Source organism: Salmo salar, chromosome 03 (genome assembly GCF_965601325.2).
Source record: "Salmo salar chromosome 03, fSalSal1, whole genome shotgun sequence".
NCBI lineage: Eukaryota > Metazoa > Chordata > Actinopteri > Salmoniformes > Salmonidae > Salmo > Salmo salar.
Genome location: NC_138293.1, coordinates 51,356,211 through 51,367,128, shown reverse-complemented (window position 1 = coordinate 51,367,128; position 10,918 = coordinate 51,356,211). Strand labels below are relative to the sequence as shown.

General features: G+C 40.5%; 1 protein-coding gene across 1 annotated transcript in view; it reads left to right on the top strand.

Moving 5' to 3' along the window:
• The first annotated feature begins 786 nt into the window (after nucleotides 1-786).
• pitpnbl (phosphatidylinositol transfer protein, beta, like) overlaps nucleotides 787-10,918 on the top strand; it is a 75,952-nt gene continuing 65,820 nt past the window's right edge. The window contains exons 1-3 of the mRNA XM_014192145.2: nucleotides 787-923; nucleotides 1,584-1,614; nucleotides 10,239-10,384. Of these exons, the coding sequence (XP_014047620.2) occupies nucleotides 802-923; nucleotides 1,584-1,614; nucleotides 10,239-10,384 (299 nt within the window). The 5' untranslated portion in view covers nucleotides 787-801. The remainder of the gene's footprint in view (nucleotides 924-1,583; nucleotides 1,615-10,238; nucleotides 10,385-10,918) is intronic.

Below are 10,918 nucleotides of genomic sequence, written 5' to 3'. Positions count from 1 at the left end.
GTCGCAAATGGGTCTTCCAAATGAACAATGACCACAAGCATACTTCCAAAGTTGTGGCAAAATGGCTTAAGGACAACAAAATCAAGGTATTGGATTGGCCATCACAAAGCCCTGACCTCAATCCTATAGAAAATGTGTGGGCAGAACTGAAAAAGTGTGTGCGAGCAAGGCGGCCTACAAACCTGACTCAGTTACACCAGCTCTGTCAGGAGGAATGGGCCAAAATTCACCCAACTTATTGTGGGAAGCTTGTGGAAGGCTACACGAAACGTTTGACCCAAGTTAAACAATCTAAAGGCAATGCTACGAAATACTAATTGAGTGTATGTAAACTTCTGAACCACTGGGAATGTGATGAAAGTAATAAAAGCTGAAATAAATAATTCTCTCTACTATTATTCTGACATTTCACATTCTTAAAATAAAGTGATCCTAACTGACCTAAGACAGGATATTTTTTACTAGGATTAAGCTAGCTAGCTCATTTGAGTTAGCCTGCATTGTAGCTAGTTAACTAATAATACATAGTTTGTTTTAACATTTTTGAAAAGTATTTACTTACTTGAATAGGTTCACCCAGCCATGAGGACGATTGGAAACAGGGCAGCAAAGTTTGTTTGTCACCAGAGCGGTTTAGAGCATATTACTTCAACGTTATCTGTGAATATGGATTAGACTATTTACCCATTTAATAACCAGACCTTCATACAAACGTGTTATGCTGAATTCTTTACGCACAATCGAAAAGTTGCTATACGCTGCCAGTACGCCCACAAGCGAGCCATTGTGCGGCCCACGGCGATGTACAAGGAGCCATACAGTACTGTAGGGGGCGGTATATGCGCCTTAGTTGTGATCCGCAAATACAAATTTAAAGAAGAAGCAGTTCAGTCCACGTTCGGGATGGTACTCATAAAGGAATAGTAAGTACATTATGTACGCTAATTCTTTTTATATCATAGCGTCCATCATGACTCTTAATCGTTAGTACAATATATAAAAATGTGTTATTTAATGCATAACATAGCTAATGCAAGGAGGAATTTGAAGCAGTGATTTGGTTAGAGGTAACGTTAGCGGCTTGCTAGCTACTAGTGTAGCCTCCCAGCTTCAGCTAGTTAGTTAAGCTATGTCAATGTTCGATAATACTGGCAGTCTATTAGACTAGTTAATGTAACTCGCAATTGTGGGACATACCTAGCTAGATATCACTACAATGTGGCACTCCTTGAGCCGTTGACAGGTTTTCAGAAATGTTGAATGATCGGTGATGGCTAGCTAGCTGACGTTACTTAGTGCAGAAATATAGCTAACGTTAGCTAGCCACTGTCTCTTGATAGCTAACGCGATAGCGGCTCTACGGATAGCCAATTTCGAACCTCTCCTTGGTTGTTCTAGCTAGCGGCGATGCTAACGTAATCTACCATAGCAGGAGCTGATGATACCATACTATGGTCCGCATAGCCGACTTTACTCAACATATCGTGGAGTTGAGTAAACTCTGTTAATGTTAACACAATAACTACTTAGCCAATTGTATTGACTTGTATGCCCCTCTTTCTTTATCCTCCATCTCTTGATAGCCAAGTGCTGTTGCCCTGTTCAGTTGAAGAGGTAAGAGCATGGTTTAAATTATTCGTTTAGCCAAACACATTAACTGAACAAAAATATAACTGCAACATGTGAAGTGTTGGGTCCATGTTTCATGAGCTGAAATAAGATCCCAAAATGTTTCCATATGTACAAAAAGTTCTCTCGCAAATTTCTGCACATATTTGTTTAGATCCCTGTTAGTGAGCATTTCAACTTTGCCAAGATAATCCATCCACCTGACAGGTGTGGCATATCAAGAATCTCATTAAACAGCATGACAATTATACAGGTGCACCTTGTGCTGGGAACAATAAAAAGCCTCTAAAAGATGCAGTTTTGTCACACAACACAAGGCCACAGATGTTGAGGGAGCGAGCATTTGGCATGCTGACTGCACGAATGTCCAACAGAATTAAATGTTAATTTCTCTACCATAAGTCGCCTCCAATGTTTAAGAGAATTTGGCAGTACGTCCAACTGGCCTCACAACCGCAGACCACGTGTAACCATGCCAGCCCAGGACCTCCGCATCCATCTTCTTCACCTGCGGGGTCGTCTGAGACCAGCCACCTGGATAGCTGATGAAACTGTGGGTTTGCACAACCAAAGAATTTTATGCACAAACTGTCAGAAAACGTCTCAGGGAATCTCATCTGCATGCTCGTCGTCCTAGCCAGGGTCTTGACCTGACTGCAGTTTGGCGTCATAATCGACTTCAGTGGGCAAATGCTCACTTTCGATGGCCACTGGCATGCTGGTGAAGTGTACTCTTCATGGATGAATCCCGGTTTCAACTGTACTGGGCAGATGACATCGTGTGGGCGAGTGATTTACTAATGTCAACGTTGTGAACAGAGTGCCCCATGGTGGCAGTGGGGTTATGGTATGGGCAGGCATAAGCTACGGACAATGAACACAATTGCATTTTATCGATGGCAATTTGAATGCACAGACACCGTGACGAGATCCTGAGGGCCGTTGTCATGCTATTTATCCACCACAATCACCTAATGTTTCAACATGATAATACACAGCCCCATGTCGCAAGGATCTCTACACAATTCCTAGAAGCTTAAAATGTCCCAGTTCTTCAATGGCCTGTATACTCACCAGACATGTCACCCTTTGAGCATGTTTGGGATGCTCTGGATTGCCGTGTACGACAGCGTGTTCCAGTTCCTGCCAATATCCAGCATCTTCACACAGCAATTGAAGAGTGGAAGAACATTCCACAGGCCACAAACAGCCTGATGAACTCTATGGCCTCTATTTTAACAAACCTAATGCAGTGGTAAATCTAAGCGGTAGCGCTGTAGGTTTGGGGGGGTTAAATAGTTTTGCTATTTTCACCTGCGAAGTTGCTGGCAGTGGCGCGAATTACCAAGATGTCGCCGACAGAGAGGGTCACCTTGCTTCTAGTCCTTAGGAAACTATGCTTAGATTACTTGTTAGATATTGCTGCACTGTCGGAACTAGAAGCACAAGAATTAAGCTACACTCACAATAACATCTGCTAATCATGTGTATGTGACCAATACAATTTGATTTGATAGGGCTGGGTTTTGATGAATAAACCAGTTTTGGGTGTGTCGAGGCTTGCCCCTCACTCGCCAATCAGAATGTGCTCCTTGGCTAAATATGTGACCCAATTCAGGAAACTAGCCATATGTCGCAAGTCACGACTTCACAGGAGAGCCGTTTGAACGTAATAAAATGTTTTATCAATGTGTTTTTTTTTTTGTGGTCAGAAATGCCTTCTCGAACATGTGAACTTTCACGTGTCTAAATAACAAACTTGCATGCCATCTGTAAATACGAATAAAATTGTTAAATTACAAGCCTTGTTCGTTAAGCCACAGAAAAAGGTAGGAACCTTCCCACTAGCCATGATTGGCTGAGATAATGAGTCGCTGGACATGCTAAGAGATGCATTTGGATTGGTCTGCCATTTAGAAGGCTTCTGTATATTTGAGCTCGTCAGTCTGTGTTGGTAATCCTGTCGAATGTGGCTTTTCATTTTTTTTATTTTGTAGTGGAAGTGTTGCTCTCCACTTTCTGGAGGATCAAGTTTTGAAATCAGTGGAATTAGTATGATAGTTAAAGAGATGGAGAGAACACCTGTCTCCGGATTACATCTTCAAACTAAGGGCAACCGTGGTATGGCATTCCTGACAGGATGACGCGTCCATCATGCATGATGATGTAATACAGGTAAGATAGTCTAACGTTAGCTAGCTACATTTTCAGATATTACACTTCTAATTTTGACAGTGGTTTCATTTCAAGCTAAAGTGTACTGTTAGCTAGCTAATGAGAGCCTAATGTTAGCTAGCTAACATTGAACCTGGTTGGTTAGCTTCCAGCACTGTGGCATTGTTGGCACTGTTCATTGTTGTTTAAGCTAAGGTTAGCTGGCTGGCTCATTAGCGAAAGTTACGTGACGTGTGTACAACACCCATTGAATATGGCCGGTGTCAGTAAACGTCTGCAAAAAAAGCGTAATGAAATTGTTGCCAGCAGAGCTGGTTAGGCTGTTTTCATGTTATCCGATCATCGGCCAGAGCATGAAGTGTGCGCTCCGCGGGCGAAATGAGATGGGTGGGGCTAAAGCTTAAGAGGGTGTGAACGATGCTGAATGGGTGTAGACAAAAAGCTCTTCACAAGATACGAAACATTCAAAGGCCGTTTTCTCCAAAAGTTAGTTTACAAGTTGATCAACTTTAAAAGCAGAATTACTTTCCCATTGGTCACATACATGTTTGGCAGATGTTATTGTGAGTGTAGCAAAATGCTTGTGCTTCTAGTTCTGACAGAGCAGTAATATCTAACAAGTATTCTAACAATTCCACAACAACTACCCAATACGCAAAAAGTAAGTAAAGGAATGGAATAAGAATATGTACAGTTGAAGTCGGAAGTTTACATACACATTAGCCAAATGCGTTTAAAATCAGAATAATAGTAGAGTGATTTATTTCAGCTTTTGTTTCTTTCATCACATTCCCTGTGGGTCAGAAGTTTATATACACTCAATTAATATTTGGTAGCATTGCCTTTTAAATTCTTTAACTTGGGTCAAATGTTTCGGGTAGCCTTGCACAAGCTTCCCACAATAATAAGCTCGCACACGCTTTTCAGTTCTGCCCACACATTTTCTATAGGATTGAGGTCAGGACTTTGTGATGGCCATTCCAATACCTTGACTATGTTGTCCTTAAGCCATTTTGACACAACTTTGGAAGTATGCTTGGGGTCATTGTCCATTTGGAAGACCCATTTGCGACCAAGCTTTAACTTCCTGAATGATGTCTTGAGATGTTGCTTCAATATATCCACATAATTTTCCTGCCTCATGATGCCATCTATTTTATGAAGTGCAAAGCACCCCCACAACATGATGCTGCCACCCCAGTGCTTCACGGTTGGGATGGTATTCTTCGGCTTGCAAGCCTACCCATTTTTCCTCGAATCATAACGATGGTCATTATGGCCAAACAGTTGTATTTTTGTTTCATCAGACCAGAGGACATTTCTCCAAAAAGTACGGTCTTTGTCCCCATGTGCAGTTGCAAACCGTAGTCTGGCTTTTTTTATGGCGGTTTTGGAGCAGTGGCTTCTTCCTTGCTGAGCGGCCTTTCAGTTTATGTCAATATGGGACTCGTTTTACTGTGGATATAGATACTTTCATACCTGTTTCCTCCAGCATCTTCACAAGGTCCTTTGCTGTTCTGGGATTGATTTGCACTTTTCGCACCAATGTATGTTCATCTCTAGGAGACAGAACGCACCTCCTTCCTGAGCGGTATGGCGGCTGCGTGGTCCCATGGTGTTTATACTTACGTACTATTGTTTGTACAGATGAACGTGGTACCTTCAGGCGTTTGGAAATTGCTCCCAAGGATGAACCAGACTTGTGGAGATCTACAATTTTTTTTCTGAGGTTGTGGTTGATTTCTTTTGATTTTCCCATGATGTCACGCAAAGAGGCACTGAATTTGAAGGTAGGCCTTGAAATACATCAACAAGGTACACCTACAATTGACTCAGATGATGTAAATTCGCCGATCAGAAGTTTCTAAAGCAATGACATCATTTTCTGGAATTTTCCAAGCTGTTTAAAGGCACAGTCAACTTAGTGTATGTAAACTTCTGACCCACTGGAATTGTGACACAGTGAATTATAAGTGAAATAATCTTTCTGTTAACAATTGTTGGAAAAATTACTTGTCATGCACAAAGTAGATGTCCTAACTGACTTGCCAAAACTATTAATTTATTAACAAGAAATTTGTGGAGTGGTTGAAAAACGAGTTTTAATGACTCCAACCTAAGTGTATGTAAACTTTCGACTTCATCTGTACATAAATATATGGAAGAGCAATGACTGAGTGGCATCGTCAAGATGCAGTAGATGGTATAAAATACACTATATACATATGAGATGAGTAATGCAAGATATGTAAACATTATTAAAGTGTATGATATACCATTTTGCAGCTCTGACTCTACTTTTATCCAATGTAAAAAATACAATTTCAAATTTTGCTACATAAGACCGAATCCAGGTGGTGAGTCACATATGTGGTTGTTTCAAGTTGTATGTTTACGATCTTTTATGTATTGCGTTGTCTTCAACTCCAATTTGAATGTTAGTTCATTGTAGCCTAGTTTGTTAAATAGCCTCCTCCATATTTGCAAAATATGTTGAACTTGGTTGCAGTCCACATACAGTTGAAGTCAGAAGTTTACATGGACTGACTAATGCAGCACTCCACCTTAAGGCTGCAATCAACTTACATAAGACAAAGGCTATCGGTCATTCATGACTGCTCCGCTTTGATGTAGTGTGTGTGTGATTGGCTGATGGTTTCTAGAATCTCTATTATACAGTTGAAGCCGGAAGTTTACATACACTTAGGTTGGAGTCATTAAAACTCGTTTTTCAACCACTCCATAAATTTCTTGTTAACAAACTATATTTTTGGCAAGTCGGTTAGGACATCTACTTTGTGCATGACACGTCATTTTTTCCAACAATTGTTTAGACAGATTATTTAACTTATAATTCACATCATGGGGAAATGAGCCAGGTCCTCAGAAAAAAAATTGTAGACCTCCACAAGTCTGGTTCATCCTTGGGAGCAATCTCCAAACACCTGAAGGTACCACGTTCATCTGTACAAAGAATAGTACGCAAGTATAAACACTATGGGCCCACGCAGCCGTCATACCGCTCAGGAAGGAGACTCGTTCTGTCTCCTGGAGATGACTTTGTTGCGAAAAGTGCAAATCAATCCCAGAACAACAGCAAAGGACCTTGTGAAAATGCTGGAGGAAACAGGTACAGAAGTATCTATATCCACAGTAAAACGAGTCCTATATCGACAAACTGAAAGGTCGCTCAGCAAGGAAGAAGCCACTGCTCCAAAACCAGCATAAAAAAGCCAGACTACGGTTTGCAACTGCACATGGGGACAAAGATCGTACTTTTTGGAGAAACAAAAATAGAACTGTTTGGCCATATTGACCATCGTTATGTTTGGAGGGAAACGGGGGAGGCTTGCAAGCCGAAGAACATCATCCCAACGTGAAGCACTGGGGTGGCAGCATCATGTTGTGGGGGTGCTTTACTGCAGGAGGGACTGGTGCACTTCACAAAATAGATGGCATCATGAGGGTGGAAAATTATGAGGATATACTGAAGCAACATCTCAAGACGTCAGGAAGTTAAAGCTTGGTTGCAAATGGGTCTTCCAAATGGACAATGACCCCAAGCATACTTCCAAAGTTGTGTCAAAATGGCTTAAGGACAACATAGTCAAGGTATTGGAGTGGCAAAACTGAAAAAGTGTGTGCGAGCAAGGCGGCCTACAATCCTGACTCAGTTACACCAGCTCTGTCAGGAGGAATGGGCCACAATTCACCCAACTTATTGTGGGAAGCTTGTGGAAGGCTACTGAAGACATTTGACCCAATTTAAACTATTTTAAAGGCAATGCTACCAAATACTAATTGAGAGTATTTAAACTTCTATCCCACTGGGAATGTGATGAAAGAAATAAAAGCTGAAATAAATCATTCTCTCTACTATTATTTGGACGTTTCACATTCTTAAAATAAAGTGGTGATCCTAAGACGGAATTTTTACTGGGATTATATGTCAGGAATTGTGAAAAATTTAGTTTAAATATAGTTGGCTAAGGTTTATGTAAACTTCCGACTTCAGCTGTAGTTCTAATTGCATTGCTTCAGAATGGACATACATTGTTAAATAGGCTATGGCATTTTCACTGATATAGGGTCTAGGCCTACTGTTAATTGCAGTCTGGACATGGACATGCCAAATGTAGTCAATAAGCAAGATTTAAATTCACTAGGCTATTGATAAAGCCTAAAAAGACTGTATAATTCGAATGAAAACTAAATTGCATGTTTTAAGTAGGATACGTCTAAATACATTTACAGGCAGTGTAATGTCTCCCTTTTCTCACAGTAGCAGGATAAAGAGCCAATATAAAGGGGACATGTCCACTCACCGTTGTACTACTCGCAAATGTAATGTTTATAAACATTATGGAACCATCTTACCGATTTAATATTTGCACTCCAGAAATAGCAGATGAAATTGCATTGCATTCGAGCCATGTAGCAGCCTACTTTATCACAATAAACCCATGGATGGTGAAGATTCGTAAGAATTTTTTTAAACCAACACTATTTCTAATTAGGATCGGGTCAGAAGCATGATATCATAAATCTCTTGTCTCCTTCCATGGCATGGGTGAACACGTTGGCCTAAATGTCTTTATGCATTACATTCATACGTCTATATACAAACTAGGCTCCTGTCAATTGTATCATTGCCTTTGAGGTTTGAATAGTTCGGAGGAGCGTGCGTATCTTTGGTAATCGGACGAGGGGCCATCTTTGAAAATGGGGATGGAAAGCCTGCTCAAACAAGCTAAATGAAGTATGCAGGTATGTCAATTTTGAATAATGAAAACGCATGAGGACAAAAACCTCCAAATATTTCAAAGCACGCTCGGTAAAATGAGTTTGCTAGTTGGCTAATGACCAGGATAAAAAGACACCTTTATGATGCTGCTAAACCAGCCTTGATTAAGGGGAGGGTAGGCTATGCTTGGTTCTTAATTAAATGAAATGGGGGGGGGGGGGGAATCCAATAGTTCTAAATGTGAGATTCACCTGCATAAAATCCACTTTAATAATGGAACACTAGTCACTTTTAATGTTTACATGCGTCTTTACTCATACTGTATTCTTCTGCCACTAAGACATTGCGCCTCCTAATATTGAGATATTTCTTAATTCCATTCTTTTACATTTAGATTTGTGTGTTGTGAATTGTTAGATACTACTGCACTGTTGGAGCTAGGGACACAAGCATTTTGCTGCACCCGCAGTAACATTGCTAAATATGTGTATGTGAACAATACATTTGATTTGATTTTGATCTCCAATGGGCACTCGCTCTGCTTCACGGCTGGATAGGCTGCACTTCTGCTCTCAAAATCCATGCCGTCATCAACTGCATTACTGCTAAGACCTGCTTTTTGTGAGTCTTAACTTCCCATTAGTGCTGCATGAAATTGTCACTTTTGCTCATGTTTTTAAGGACACATCTCAAATATTGCCCCCTCCCACGACAGTGCAAGTGAGCTGTTGTTAGACAGGTGCATTTACCTTGCACTGTGGGGCATTTACATTAGAGCTGAAAATGAGTTTGTACATAATGTAATTGCAAACTAATGTGCGTATGGCAGCCAAAAATAGAGCCCTAAGCGAAGGAGATTTTACTAATCTTTACAAATCTCTGTTTTACAAATCTTTCATTGAGAGTATTTTAAGTTTTTGTATTGTTTGTTGGTTTGGCAATGCCAGTGTCAACCAGAGAAATATGCTGAGAAGGATTATCACCACAGCAAGCAAGGTACTTGGAGTCAAACAGGCAGGCCTGGATGAGATCTTTAAGGTCAGGGCCCTCCAAGGCTCACAAAATCATTTTAGACCCAAGCCACCCCCTGTACCCGGACTTTGAACTACTCCCCTCTGGGGCACAGGTATAGGGCACCCCTCAGCAGGAAAAACAGATCGACAATTTGTGCCAGGTGTGATATCCCTCCTAAATAGCTCAGACTAATGTTCCTTTCGACTCAGTAAGCCCAGCAGGCTAGTCTTTTTTTACATTTGTAAAAATGTTTTATTGGTACGCAACTTTAAACGTGTACATGACACTGCAATAAAAAATAGGGTTAAGTAAGGAGATGTTGCGCTGCATGAAGCAAATGCTGGTCATACCAGATACTGACTTGTTTTCTGATCCACAACCCAACCTTTTTGTTAAGGTATCTGTGACCAACTGATGCATATCTGTATTCCCAGTCATGTGAAATCCATAGATTAGGGCCTAATGAATGTATTTCAGTTAACTTGTTCACTCTAACTCAGTAAAATCTTTGAAATTGTTGCATGTTGCATTTTTGTTCAGTGTAATTCAGCATCTACCACATCGAATACCAACTTCCGTGTCTTTATTTCTCATGCTGTGAACTGATTAAGCTGGTGGGAGGCTGGCTACATTAGCTACACATACATACTTATGTAACGTCTTCACTCATTTACAGTACCAGGTCGGCCAGCTGTTCTCTGTTGCTGAGGCTAGCAAGAATAACACTGGAGGAGGAGAGGGTATTGAAGTGCTTCGAAATGAACCATATGAAAAGGATGGAGAGAAAGGCCAATACACGCACAAGATCTACCACATACACAGGTAAATACATCTGGTGGATCTAGCCTACACATTTGCTGTCCTTTTTTTCTACTACATGCAATGAGCCAACTTCACTATTAGCCTACTTCAAAGTGGAAAAACCGCTGCGAGATGCATTCTGCTAGGGAGGTAAATACTACTCAACAGGTAGGCATTTCATGTATTTTCTTTTTTTGGAAGCGTAGCAATCTGTATTAACATTTTCCTATTAGGTGAGCAAGAAAACATTAGGCTAACCTATGCATTTTTACAATCAGAGCAACAAAAATGGAGTGAAACAGTTCAGTTTTGGCATTGTACAATGATCATTTTGGATAATCTAAGCTAGCAGGGTAATTTACAAAATATATTTGTTTAGAAGTAGTTGACGTTCTAGACTAGTGAAATAGGGTATTGGAATTGAACATTTTATAATTTTTAAGATTAATTAGGTTTCAATACACTTGTTGAATGATTGTAAAGCGTACATGTGAACGTTTTCTAATAAATGGTTAAACGTGCCCACTCCGATATCTCTCTAGCCAACATTTCACA